At 40.5% G+C, this 14537-nt stretch overlaps 1 protein-coding gene across 2 annotated transcripts in view; it reads left to right on the top strand.

Annotated features, from left to right (window-relative positions):
* Positions 1-14537, top strand: part of LOC118019506 (ankyrin-3-like) — a 331391-nt gene that overhangs the window by 231836 nt on the left and 85018 nt on the right. For both annotated transcript variants that reach the window (XM_035018759.1, XM_035018750.1), the window contains one exon: positions 4910-5012. In XM_035018759.1, the coding sequence (XP_034874650.1) occupies positions 4910-5012 (103 nt within the window). The remainder of the gene's footprint in view (positions 1-4909; positions 5013-14537) is intronic.

Raw genomic sequence — 14537 nt, 5'->3', positions numbered from 1 at the left:
CCATGATTTGTCATCAACCAAAGTCATTTTCACGTTTCACATTATCCTGCGATGTGCTCTTTGGATGAGGGTGTGAATTTGGTAGAATGTTCTCACCGCCGGTGTACATGCCCTGCCATTTTCTTTCGTGGTTTTTCGGTCCTTGATTTTCCATGATTAACATGTCGAGTGTTGGTTTATTCCCCCCCTTGCAGTCATGTTTCAGGCATGATAGTAGAAGAGCTCACTGACAGAACTGGGAGGGCCAGTGTGGTCTCCGTGTTTCAAAATTAAATTGTGTTCCATAGTGAATGAAAAATCTTATTTTCCAGTAAGTGCGATACAGTTGTATGGATTGCTCACTCTTTTCTCTTCTTCACTGAAAGCATCATTCATGATTGAGACTTAAAAGAGAGCATTTTTGAAAAAAAAATTACATATAGTTTATTAGGATTGTCTGCCAAGTGTTTGGGTATCTCTTCTAAAACTATGCCATTACCTTGTTTACAAGGGATGCGTCAGGAGTGCCACCAGACTTACCCAAAGTCACAGACAGGAATGGTAGCAAATTCAGTCCTTAAAACTGAAGTGTAAAACTTTTGCATGTGAAAAACCTTGGCTCATACTTACCTGACGCTGGCTGAAAGAAACAGGACCTTGTCCAGAATTTGGGGACTTCTTTTCCCTGGTTGGTTTAACAGCATGTTTGCTGACAGTTATTTTAAAGCTAATAATTAAGCTTTCTAAGCCAGAGCCCTGAGGACATTTTCCTATAGTTTAAGGATCTGTTGTAAAAAGTTTCATTGTCTAATAGTAAATGGCACTTCCCAGAAAGTAAAGCCTGGGAGTTTATTCTCAGTGTTGTTGATGTGGCCAGTTTAGATACTGAATAGATTTTTCTTCCAGTTTTTTTATTAGTGGAATTTGGAACGTCATGTAACTCCATAGAATTTTTGCTTGATAAGTGTATTTATAAAAGTCCTTAAAAGCTTATTGTAGCAGGTATCATTAATAGGAAGGGGAAAATAACTTTTTAAAAATACATAATGTTTCAGGTAAGCGCACAGAGCCACAAGCTACAACTGAAAATAGGCAGAATCTCAAAGGATCTCAAGAGAAAATTCTATTTGGAGGCTTAATAGCTTTTGCAATCCATTAACTAGCTGATTCACTTCCTCAGATAATATGTAAAAGCTACATTTTGTGAATCAATCATTTGTATATAGAAAATTGTAGAAGCTGACATCCAGTGAGAGATGAAACCAGCATATTGTCTCTTATAGTTTTTCTCAAGACAGTTCTAAGGCTTCCACATTCCTGGTCTTGATTGCACCGTTATGATTTGTTGCTATTATGTGTAACTCATTTTTTTTTTACATTGGCAACTCATGTTATGCTCAGAGGCAAATCTGCAAATAAAATCTATAAAGCCGATATATTTTTTAAAGTATTGTTAGAGTATCACCAAATATAATATTCTGAGTGTAACATTTAAAAGGAATACATTCAATGTGTAACTCATTCAACCATAACATTTTTTTTCTTTTTTCCCTGTCTGATTTTTTTGCTTTCCACTTCTCCTGTGTTTTTCTAAAAATACTTTAAATTAGTCCCAAGATCAGGTAAGAAGATATGTCCCTTTTACGGTGTTTTCTGCCCTTCCCTGATTCATATTCTCATTTTTATTTTCTTCAGCATTGTGCTGTGCTGTGCTGCAATGTGCTTTTCTTTTTTTTTCCTGCTCAACATTAGAAAATCACTTTTGTAATTCTGAGAAACTTAGGAAGTAACTAAATATATGACAAGAGATGTGACTAATGCAAAATTGAACACTTAAGGAATTTCTTTCCTTTAACAAAGTTTGTATAGTGCATGATGTAACTGGAGAACTTTCATTGGGTTTGAAGAAAAAGTCTTGATTTGAAAAGCAGTCTGTTTGCTGGTGGCCGTTTTATTTGACTTTGTGCTAGGTACATTAGTATAATTTTAGACTTCTGAGGCATGTGTTTTTCTAACACTTCCTGTATTTAACACTTAGGGTGTACCGATGGCTACAAATAATATAGTTGACCTTAGTTAAAAACAATTTAATGCTTTCCAGATCCCCATGCAAATAATATCTAGTTTTAGTAGCTGAAATGGCTCTGATGTATTAAGGATTCAGAGCTAAGCTTGATGGACATAATGAGCTCCATCTGTCTAATGTAACTTGGTTGGGAACAGTGAGGAGCAGGAACTTAGACATTGTATAAAACGAAGACATCTTTAGGCTTTTCCATTGACAGCACCCAGTTTCTAGGCTCTGTTCTTCAGTTGGCACTCATACAGATGTTAAAAGAAACAGAGGATATTTTTAAAATATTAACAAATCTTAGATAGATTTAAAAACTGAAGTTAAAATGAATAGGTAATAATTTTTTTAAACATTTAAGTGTTTGTTCACATATCCTGTAACGTGGTTCCACCAATGTTAGCATATGCATTGGAAACCAGAATTTCTAAAAATGAATGTGCAGTGCAGAGTGGGGCTTCCCAGTGCCTCCCACACCACATCACTGGGGCAAATGGAACCTTGCTATGAGTGCTAGAAGTTACACTGATGATGTAGCCCCTAGCCACAAAAGACTGTTTAAATTAAAATTAGTAAAAATTAAATAAAATTCATTTCAATTCTTCAGTCACACTAGCCACGCCTCAGGTGTTCAGCGGCCACATGTGGCCAGTGGCCACTGTTTTGGACAGTGCAGATTAAGACATGCCCATCATTGCAGAAGGCTCTATTGGACAGTGTTGAGTTAGAGAGTAGAAAGACAATATCTGCTTTTAGGGGAGTTAGATTGTATTTGAGAGAAGGTAAGGGGCTAGAAACAGGAGTAACAGAAAAAAAAAAAAAAATGTTTGCCACTGAAGCAGGAAAAAAAAATGAAGAGTTATGTGTCCTGTGACTGGGTCCAGAAGGCCCACCCATGCACATGGCCAGGCACGTGGCTTACTAGGTAACTCCTCTGTGCAGAAATAAGGCTTAGTTCTTTCTGGTTTTGTTTTTGCTTCTCTATCCAGTCTCTAACATTTGTGCCTTACTCATAAGAGTCCGTACATATTTGCTGAATACACTAGAGAACGATGGTTATTTTGAAGTTGAAGATCCCCCCAAGATTCTGGTGGAAGGCAAGGCTCTAATCCTAGAAGAACGCATCTACTCATTTGTGTAGACCCTTAGAATGATTCCTGTAATTCAGGGGCCTCTGTATCTTGTTATAAAAATACCCACCTTGGGTAATCTTTAGTATAGTGAGCAGTGGAGAAAAGAAGTCATTTTGTGCAAAGCAAGAAACCATTTCTTATATACCTTTTTGCTGTTTTCCCTGTCACACACTCACAAGGCAAGGCCAAGGCCTGATTCTATTGGTAAAGATTCAAGCAGCCACATTTAGATCCAGACAGTTTATTGTTTACATGGGCAGTGACGGGTGGCAACTTCCCACTGTCCTTGTCCTCCATATGAGTAAGGACGCCACCGAAACAAAAGGGGCTGTCTACCTACCACGGTAGTTGTGGGATACTGCATTGCTGGGACTGCCGCTAAGAGGTTTCTTGTTCTGCAGCTCTGTTCCAGGGAGGGCAGGGCAGGAAGTGTCAGACCTCCTTCAAAACAAGAGCAATGCAAAGTTACCTTATGACAGCCTATCACGATGGGTGGGATAGGGAGGCAAGACAGACATGACCTCAGAGCAGCTCCTCACAAGTTTGTCCTCTGTTTCTGGAGGATTAATCCCAAGGCGTTCTGCCAAGGCTTGGATTAGCTGCAATCCCAGTATGCATATGTGCAGGCTTCCCAACATCCCTTACTCTATTGTTTTTTAAGTCGAGATGTAATTAACATATAACATGTTAGTTTTAGGTGTACAAAATAATGATCGCCACAATAAGTCACATTAACATCCATCACCACACATAGTTACAAATATTTTTTTTCTTGTGATGAGAACTTTTAACATCTACTCTCTTAAGCAGCGTTTAAATACTCAGTACAATATTATTAGCTAAGTCGCTGTGATGTATACTGCATTCTCAGGACTTACTTATTTTATAACTGGAAGTTCATATCTTTTGAGCATCTTTGCCCACTTCTCCTGCCCTGCCACTCCCTCCCCCCAACTCTCTGTTGGTTTTTAGTTTCGAGGTCAGTGTGTGAGAGGCATTTCAGGACATCAGGGGTCTTGCACTCTGGGAACCTCAGGGGCTGTGTAGAGGATTTAAGAGAGGCTAGAGAGGAGAACAATATAAGGCACAAGGAAGGAAGGAGGAGAGCAAGGAAAGACAAAGTAACCAGGTGTGAAATTTGAATTTTTCAAGGCCAGAAAGATGGCAAAGATCACGCAAGGTCTGTTTGTCATAAGACCTTTTCTACGTTTTCCATGAGTCCAGCTGTAAACCCGAGCTCTTACTAGGTTAAACCCATATCTGGTTTCCAGAGACTTATGAACACACCCATTTGCAGCAGTCAGAATTCCATTCAATAGTGCAAGGTGAACAGATATGGACCAGAAATAAAGGAGACTCTAACATACGGTCTTACCATAGAAAACTCTCTCCAATTATCAGATTATAGAGAGTCATCTGGTTCTTCTCAATTGCCATGTTGGTTCAGCTGTCATGTTGAAACATCCAAAGTTTTCATGCATTTCATATTCTCACAGATTTAACACCATTTGGCCTAATTTTAAACAAAATCTGATCATGAGATTGTCCAAGCTGAAGAGATTTCCTCAAATATAAAGGATTTTATTTTTGATGATGTCTTTTCGAGAACGACTTCTGTTGATATTTTTAGCCATCTTGCCTGTTTTCAAAGTTGCATGCATTAATTTTATTTTATTCATCTCATCATCATCCACCACTCTTGAATGGTTAACTGTAAATACAACAGCCTCCGCTCCTTCAGTTCGGATAGGTCGTACACCTTGAACAGAAGCTCCTACGCACGGGACAGCATGATGATTGAAGAACTCCTCGTACCATCCAAAGAGCAGGTATGTGTTCTCCTTCAAATATTCTTGGATTGTTGAATTTCCGTTGCTATGATTGAATCGAGCTCTTTGTCCCGTGATAAAAACGGTATTTCTACATGTTTGATTTTGCATTCATAAATCTTCCTGTACTGCCATGGACACAGGAAAAAATCACTGGTTAAAAAAAAAAAAGAAAAAAAATCAATTGTGCCATATACAGAAATAGCCTGCTTGTCTGCAGGTGAATCCCTAATGGCCCACAGAGAGGAACTCAAAGTCCTAGCAAAGACATGGGTCACTTTCTCACTTCAAGGTCAAATCTATTTCAGTTTTTTAAAAGAATTAATAATAATTGGTAGCTAACATTGCTGACATCATCCACATGAGTGTTTGATTTTCCTGAACATACTGGGTGCATGTTGGAATTTGCTAGAATTGTTTTAGCATGTAGTTAAAGATGATATTGGTCAGGTTTTTGATCCCTTAGCATCAAAGCTACCTGTGATGGGCCTTCTCAAGACGTGATAGTATTTTGTTTTCTACCAGAATCTCTGCTGGTGTTCATGCCATTTCTTCTTTTCAGTAATTGTGGTTGAAAAGATACTGGTTTAATGCAAGAAGTTCCAGCAACATAGTCCTGCTGCATGTGGGCTCAGGGTGGTTCATTCTTCTAGACACACACAGTACCTGGTTTTAAATGCGCACAGTCATGAGCTAATGATGGATGAAACTCTTTGGGCCATAAAACTAATTTCGAAGGTGGCTTATCATATTTAACCAATGTCAATAGTGGGTGAAATTATGCTAGACTTATTCAGTGAACAATGAAGGTAAATTAGAGCAGATGAGTAAGTGATAGGAACAGTATCACCAAGTTAGAGGTTTAATAAGCAACCGGTAGTCAGATTTTTGGGACTCCTCTGTGTTTAGAGATGCTGACTTCCAGACATACAGATGTACATTGTACTTCACAAGAACCTACAATAAATATTTTATTACTCTACACTCTCTAGAACATTCTTCACAAGCAGATTTTACAGAGGTGAATACAGTGGCTGTTCAAGTGTTTGGTCAGACATAAGCACCCTTTGTAGAATAATTACAGGCATGATAGCATGTCAGGGTTAAGTGGGTGTTGGCACAAGAGAAAGCACTTGTCTCCACTAATGAAGCTAAGCTCTTGGGTATAAGGTGTTGCCCAGGTATTGGTTGAGATGTTCTGAGGAGCTGTCTCTTGGTTGGCTGTGGTCATTATCCTGGTCGGGTAATCCTGATCTCCTCACGTTCCCAATTAAAAGGAGGTGTTATTCGATATATGGATGACACAAGTGTAGACATGCCTTATTCTCCAGGCCTAAGGAAACCCCACAAAACTTACAAAATCGCAGGTGATAGGCACTTCCTTGGGTATCAGTAACACTTTGGTCATATACAAAACGTGCCTAGTTCTAGAATGGGATCTCAAGTGCTTGATTGAACCTAATTATGGTTTATATTTCTGAATATATATTTACTTTGGGACAAGGGTCTGAAATTGGGACCACCACCGGCACCATAAGCTCACCATCACCCCCACCATCACTACCACTCCCACAGCCATAGTTATACTACCTTTCGATTTCTACCTGTCAACCTTAAAACAGAAGGGTTTACCATGCCACAAGGCTGCAAACAGGCTTCCGAGGCTTCTCACACCATCATTATCTGTTAGCTGCTGCAGAGACCCACTTACTCAGGTGGGCGGGAAGGGGCAGCTTTAATCAGAATGAAGGATTTGTGAAAAGAAAGAAAGGGTAAGGAGAACTTTAGAGGTAAAACTGATGTTCTTTCATTGAGTTTGTGGCCGCTTGAATTTGAAAAACACCTCTGTGGCTGTCACAAATAGCTCTGTAGTGTAGTCAGGGGAAAAAAGAGCTTAGGACATCTCGAAACCTTTACAAATAAATCTTTAAGTTGATAACTGCAGAGGTGGGAAGTTGCTTTCTTCAGTGACCACAGAGAATCCCATGGTCTGCCAGGTATTCCTTGTGGAACTAGCATGTTTAATGAACACATACACTGTTCATGGCCATACAACTTCATGATAAATTCACCAGAGATTTGAAAAAAATGTATGAACAACATAAAGACATCTTAGGGACAATTGAGGACACTTGAAAATGTACTGGCTAGGGCGCCTGGGTGGCTCAGTTGGTTAAGCGACTGCCTTCGGCTCAGGTCATGATTCCAGGGTCCTGGGATCGAGTCCCACATCGGGCTCCCCCTGCTCTGCGGGGAGCCTGCTTCTCCCTCTGCCTCTGCCTGCCACTCCCCCTGCTTGTGCTCTCTCTCTCTCTGTCAAATAAATAAATAAAATCTTTAAAAAAAAAAAGAAAAAGAAAATGTACTGGCTATATTGTTAGGAAATTATTGTTAGTTCTGTTAACAGTGACAACGTTATTAAAGCTATATAGGGAAATATCTCCATTCCGGGGGTATGCATGCTGCACTTTTCAGCAATGAAGTAATCATTAAGTCAGCTCTTTATTTTCAAATGGTTCAGCCAAAAGAAGTGTGTGTGGAGAGAGAGCTCATGCGAGCATAAATATGGCAAAATGTTAATTTTTTAAAAAGAACTTATTTATGTGAGAGAGAGAGAGAGCACACATAAGCATGGGGGAGGGGCAAAGGGAGAGGCGGGGAAGCAGACTCCCTGCTGAGCAGGGAGCCTGATTCAGGACTTGATCCCAGGACCCCGGGATCATGACCTGAGCTGAAGGCAGATGGTCAACCAACTGAGCCACCCAGGCACCCCAAAATGTTAATGTTGAATCTAGGAGAAATGTATATGGGTATTTCTTATACAGTTTTTTCCACATCATTGTTTGAACTCTTTCAAAATAAAAACTTGGAAGAAAGGGGAAAACAAACTCCGAAAGAGGTATGTTGACTTCTTTAGTCTCTAGTATCTCATTTATTACAGAAGAGGGAAGAGACTAATTCCTCAGAAGAGAGGCTTTACGAGGGAAGGAACTAGTTACACTCTGCAAGACTAATGAGAAGCATTTACTTCTCAGTATGCTTCATATAAAGCACAGACTTTATATTAGAATTGTGGCAAACATTATTAGTTTATATCCATCATGCCTCTAAATCTGTATCTATAAACTTGAAAACGGAGTTCCTCCACAGTATTGATTTTGTCTAAAAGCATGCAAGAAGCCTTAAATATTTAGAGTTCTTAAGGCAATGATACATGACTTACTGTCAGATTTAAAACTGCCCCATCATTGCCTAGTTAAAGTTGTGTTGACACATGAAGGTGGAAAATGAATAAAAATGAACTCTCCACGTGCAGCTCGTTTTCAGCAAGAGGCGACCTCACCAGTACAAAGCATAGTTAGTTGCCTCTTTATTATCGTGCTGCTGATTAATCAGTTTGCACATTAACGGCAGTTGAAGTACAGTTGAGGCTCAGGATAATTAGCACAGGCCTGCTGCTCCCATATTCCTAAGAACCTAAGCTGTTGAAGGAAGGTATGGAGGCCAGAGCTGGGAATGGAGTTGGGAGAAGTGAGCCCATCATCATGGCCTGCTGAGCCTTAATCATGAGCAGTCTGTAAATCACTTAATCCCCCCTTGGATAATCAAGAGTGGACTCTTATTACTGTGAGATTGGGTTATCCATGAACTCCCTATACTTTTACCTTCCCTGTACCTTGTAATCAAGGGTCACCTGTAGATATGCCTCTGAAAATATATATGTAAATAAATCATGCCTTGCATTTGTCAGGTTTTATTATTTAAGGCAGTGACTCTCAGCTCTGACTGCTCATGAGAATCATCTTAAAGAATTTTTAAAACACTTTTGCTCACCATATGATTTCACTCATATGTGGAATTTAAGAAACAAAACAAAGGGAGAGAGAGACAAACCAAGAAACAGACTCTTAACTAAAGAGAACAACCTGATGGTTATCAGAGGGGAGGTGGATGGGGGATGGGTTAAGTAGGGATTAAGGAGTGCGCTGTCAGGTGATGAACACTGGGTGATGTATGGCAGTATTGAATCATTATAACATACACCTGAAACTCATATGGCTGTATTTTAAGTAACTGGAATTAGAAAAGAAACTTTAAAAAAAATTGCTCAGCGGCTGGGATGGTCTAGGCATAGAATTTTTTAACACACCCGGAACTGAAAACCACTGATTCCTAGTCAGAATTCTTTTTTTTTTTTAAGATTTTATTTATTTATTTATCAGAGAGAGAGAGAGAGAGCACAAGCAGGGGGAGCGGCAGGCAGAGGGAGAAGCAGGCTTCCCGCTGAGCAAGGAGCCTGACGTGAGACTCGATTCCAGAACTCTGGGATCATGACCTGAGCCAAAGGCAGACGCCTAACTGACTGAGCCACCTAGGTGTCCCCCTAGTCAGAATTCTTAATTGGGAGAAGGGATGTCCGGCTGGCTCATTTGGAAGCGCATGTGACTCTTGATCTCAGGGTCATGAGTTCGAGTCCCACCCTGGGAGTAGGATTACTAGAATTCGTCATTGGGGCATACATTGGAATCACCAGCGGCTCTTTGGAAAATAAGAGGCTGACAGAATCAGAATCTCCCTCGCTGGGTTCCTGGGCACGTGCGTTTCTTAAGGCTTCACAGGTGATTCTGGGATGCATCTCTGGATAGGAACCATTGATTTAAAGCAACTCTGGCTGGGATCTTTTTGTATATTGATCATAAAACAAAATGTATTTGTTTTATAAGCTCTGATTTGTGCATGTCAGACTGTCTTGGAACAAGATCTGTGCTTGGAAACATTCTTTTCCACAGAGAAGGTAACAAAGACAAGGGATGATTACAAACTGAAGCCGGGTTGTCTAGGATGAATACAATAGACTGGTTCTTTCATTTCTTCTGACATAATTACTGAAAGCAACTGTTTGGTATGGCTTATGTAATTGCTGTATATGATCCACACCAGCCAGTCCTCATGATCTAAATGGAATAACATTCAGGAGACACTGTGTCAGGAGGTGTGGTGGTGCTTATGGTGACAGTGGTGAAAACAGTTCATGAGCTCCTACTGTGTGCAAGACACTGTTTTAAGTGTTTTACTGGTATCAACTCATTTACATTTCACAAAAACCCTTTGAGATCGTTTCTTGGCTCCATTAAAAAGGTGAAGAAACTGAGGCACAGTCAGCTTAAGTAACTCATCCCAGGGGACGCAGGGGGTAAATGGCCGAGTCACTGGTCATGTGGCTCCAGGCTGCTTCCTTAGAGGCTGTCCATCTGCATTGCTTCGTATGTGAAAAGAGCCATCAGAGAGCCCTCAGACTTTATACTCTGTTCTCTAAGATGTCACACTTGTTAGTATTTTTAATAAGGATGTGGTACCATCATCTTTATCCTTTTTAAATTTTTGAAAAGATTTTATTTATTTGAGAGTTAGCGAGAGAGCAGGGGAGAGGGGCAGAGGGAGAGGGAGAAGCAGACTCCCCGCTGAGCAGGGAGCCCAATGGGGGACTCCATCCCAGGACCCCGGATTCATGACCTGAACCGAAGGCAGATGCTTAACCAACTGAGCCACCCAGGTGCCCCATTTTTATCCGTTTTTTAGCATGAAAGTTCATATTTAGACACGTGTTCTCTATTATGCTTATGCCAAATTCTAATAATAAATTTCTTATTTAATGTGATTTAAAAGGAACCAACAACTTATATTCAGCAACGTTATAAAAATTATGGAGAAAATTATTATGCTAAAAGTCATGGCATGTAAGGCATCATTAAAGGAATGGAAATACTTGACCTTCACGTAGATATGAGGTAGAAGGCATGATAGTGGTCTAAAAATGTTTTGCAGGCTAACCAATTAGTTACACTTCCTTTGAATGATCCTAGAAGTGTTTGTAAGACCATGGGATGTATGGTACACAGCAAGCAGAAACATTTAATTCAGCATGATTTCTGGTAGTTATCCAAGAATAGGAGAAGAACAGAAATCACTTAGGGACATGGGTTGGTTTCCACTTTTTTCAGTAGCAGACAGGATCTGATGGTCAAACCTGTATCCCCATCTGTTTCTCAATGTCATTTAGAAGCGTCAGAAATCCCTGCCTCTCCTCCAAGGACGGGCCCCAAACTTGGCCATTCAGAGCTTTCCTTTTCCTGGATTACAGTGATTATTTTAGGTTGAAATGTAAAATCTAAGCCAGTCTAATGAGGCTCAAATTTGAGACTTTCTGTAGCCTTTTGGGGTTGCTAAGTTCTAAAGATGGTGTCAACCCAAAGCTGCTAAGGATGGAGCATGAAAACAAGCAATTCCTGTCATCTTTTGAGCCATGGCTGGATTCAGCCATGCCTAAAGTTAGTCCCTCCCAGACTTTCTTGCTCTATAAAGCAGTGAATTAATCTCAATCTCCTCCCACCCCTGGGAGTCAGGGAGTGTCTTAAGCCAGTTTAATTGGGGTTTGGGGCCTCACTGATGTGCTTATATTGGTGGTGGTCAAACCTGACATGAACAACCACATATCAAGGGCAACATAGAAAGTCTTCTAGCATCTTAAAGTGCCATTCAATCGTGAGATTCTATTTTATGCTTTCTCTCTAGAGCTAAAGGAATGTAATCTTAACAAAATAAGAAAATGAGCTATAGTTTAAGAGAACAGCTATAAATTTGGGTGTTCTAAGCAAAAACTTTTAGAAAAGCATTCTTTGCTAATTGCTCACTAAGCAGTGAGTGCCTTCCATTTCCTTTCAATTCCGTTGCTGTGGGGACAGTGCCTCCACGAAAAAAGAGAAATGGGGCAGCTGTGAGGCCCTGTCCCTCTCTTAGGAGGCTCAGGAGGTTGCTTTGGTTTTGCAGTCTTCCTCTCTCAGACCAGATTTGCCCACGTGGCTTATGTCTCTGGGGAGGAGTGGCAGGGCTTCTACTACTGACCAGGTGAGAAGGTGGAACTAAAGGAGTATGTGACGGTTGCTCTGGCTGTTTGAATGGGAGCTGAGGAGTCATTCTGTCCTCTGTTGGAGGCTTTATTCGAGCCTCCCCGTACCTGGAGGCAGCCGTCTTACGTGCCACTTCGTAACTCTCTCATTTATCTAACAGCCCAGGACTCCAGATCCTTCGGGTTAGACTTGGTCTTTTTTAGGCTAAGCATGATCTCGTATATATGTGAGTGGGAAGTGCTCATATATATATATGAGCTCATATGAAGTGCTATGTACCACTTGATGTGTTAGCAAGTCAAATGTGAATTGGAGGGTTCTTCAGGAGAAATTGCACGTCTGTCACTTTAAGACCTAAGCAATTGCCACTTATCTCAGCAACAGAAAAGAAGATTGCCTAATCCCAAAGGCTGGTTATGCTAACGCTCAGTTTTTCCTTCTCTGCCCCCAACTCCATTTTCCTCCTGCACCTCCCCTTTCCCCACATCAGCAGATTAGTCCTCCTGTTCTTGTGTTGAAGGTAATTCTAAGGGGCTCTCAGAAATGTGCCTGGTGGTAGAAGGTAGCCAGCCTGGGATTAAAGATTTGCTAGAGATAGTCCCCTGGAAGATAAACACCTTCGACTAGTGACATTTAATATGCTGCTTTTTCTCTTTGGAGTGCTTTGCCAGCATTACTCAGGTGATCATTCAACACCTCTCACAGATTGGTCAGCAAGATCATGCATTTTTTTTTCAAGGCTGACAGGTTGGTGTTGTGACTTACTTAAGGTAGAACAGTTTAGATGTCTTGAGCTGGATGTTGTGTTAACAGCTTCCGTGATGACCTTGATTCACCTTCTTTTGTGGAATTTGGTAAATAAATTATTTTGAAATCAATCAGATTTGGAAATCCCAAAGAACTCAGCTTCTATGGTTTGCATTTTAGACTCAAATAAATGTTAGGGGTGATAATAGTTGACTTCAAGAAAAGAAATACTTGAGGGGAAAAAAGACCTGCTTTAGTAAGCCTTTAATTGTTATTTTATTTTCTGCTTAAATCAGGTTTTCTTTTGTGGAATCCATTTTTTTTTAAGATGTACTGCATGATGTTTTGATATATGTATATATATTGTAAAATGATTTCCATAATCAAGCTAATTAACAAATCCATCACCTCCTGTACTTACCATTTTTATGTGTATAGTAAGAACAGTTGAGATCTCACTTAGCAAATTTCAACAATATAATACATTATTATTGACCACAGTCCCCATGCTATACATTGGGTTTCCAGAATTTACTCATCTTATAACTGCAAGTTTGTACGCTTTAATCAATATGCCCCCTCTTCCTCCACCCCCCAGCCTCTGGTAACCACCGTTCTATTGTCAGTGAGTATGGATTAAACTTTTCTTTTAAGATGGAATCCATTCCTTAAAAGAATATTTGCAACTAGTTGTGCTAGATGTCCAAACAGACCCGTAGCAGTTTGCCATTTCACTCATTGTCTGCTGTAGATCACAATACTTAGAATACTTATTGTAGTACCTGCCACAGCATTTTATTAATGGATCATCTCACTCCTGCTTTCAGCTTCCTTGTGGACTAGGTACTATCATTACCACTTACAGACAAAGAAGCTGGGGCTGAGAGGAGTATTTCACTTGCCCAGTGTCACTTCAGGTGACACTAGGTGATAGAGCTGAGGCTAGAATTTAGGTCCAGTGGCTACTTAACTGATTCTGTGGCTGACCACTAGGCTGCCGCTCTAATACACCAAGCGTGGCAGACCTGACAAAGCATGTTCACCATGGGAAAAGTTGGTATTTATACAAGTATTTGTCACAGCCCAAACCCCACCATTGTTTGTGAATCCAGCAGGCTGTTTCCTGCAGACTGATAAGACATATGCTCTCCTGGGGCGCCTGGGTGGCTCAGTCATTAAGCATCTGCCTTCAGCTCAGGTCATGATCCCAGGATCCTGGGATCGAGCCCCACATCGGGCTCCCTGCTCGGCGGGAAGCCTGCTTCTCCCTCTCCCACTCCCCCTGCTTGTGTTCCCTCTTTCGCTGTGTCTCTCTCTGTCAAATAAATAAAATCTTTAAAAAAAAATTTGTAAAAAAAAGACATATGCTCTCCTAAAAGCTCTATAGAGGGCTGTAATGTTCTATCAATTTAAGAAATTAATTATCTCCACTTATAAAAACTCTAGGAAGTTTAGGATTATTATAATCTGTGTTTCTGTTTGCATAGCAATTTAGAATTTTCACTTTTATTTTTTTTATTACGTTCAGTTAGCCAGCATATTAGTCATTAGTTTTTGATGTAGTGTTCAACGATTCATTAGTTGCGTATTACACCCAGTGCTCATCCCAACATGTGCCCTCCTTAAAGCCATCACCCGGCTACCCCGTCCCCCCACACCCCTCCCTTCTGCAACCCTCAGTTTGTTTCCTGGAGTCCAGAGTCTCTCATGGTTTGTCTCCCTCTCTGATTTCTTCCCGTTCAGGTTTCCCTCCCTTCCCCTATGGTCCTCTGCACTATTCCTTAGAATTTTCAAATCACTTTCACAATACTTGTGTCATTCCATTCTCACAGTGAATTGGGACAGGTGATCTCATCTGCCAGTTACCCTC

Source organism: Mirounga leonina, unplaced genomic scaffold (genome assembly GCF_011800145.1).
Source record: "Mirounga leonina isolate KUSES-001 unplaced genomic scaffold, KU_Mleo_1.0 Mir_108, whole genome shotgun sequence".
Lineage (NCBI taxonomy): Eukaryota > Metazoa > Chordata > Mammalia > Carnivora > Phocidae > Mirounga > Mirounga leonina.
This window is presented reverse-complemented; position numbering and strand designations above follow the sequence as displayed.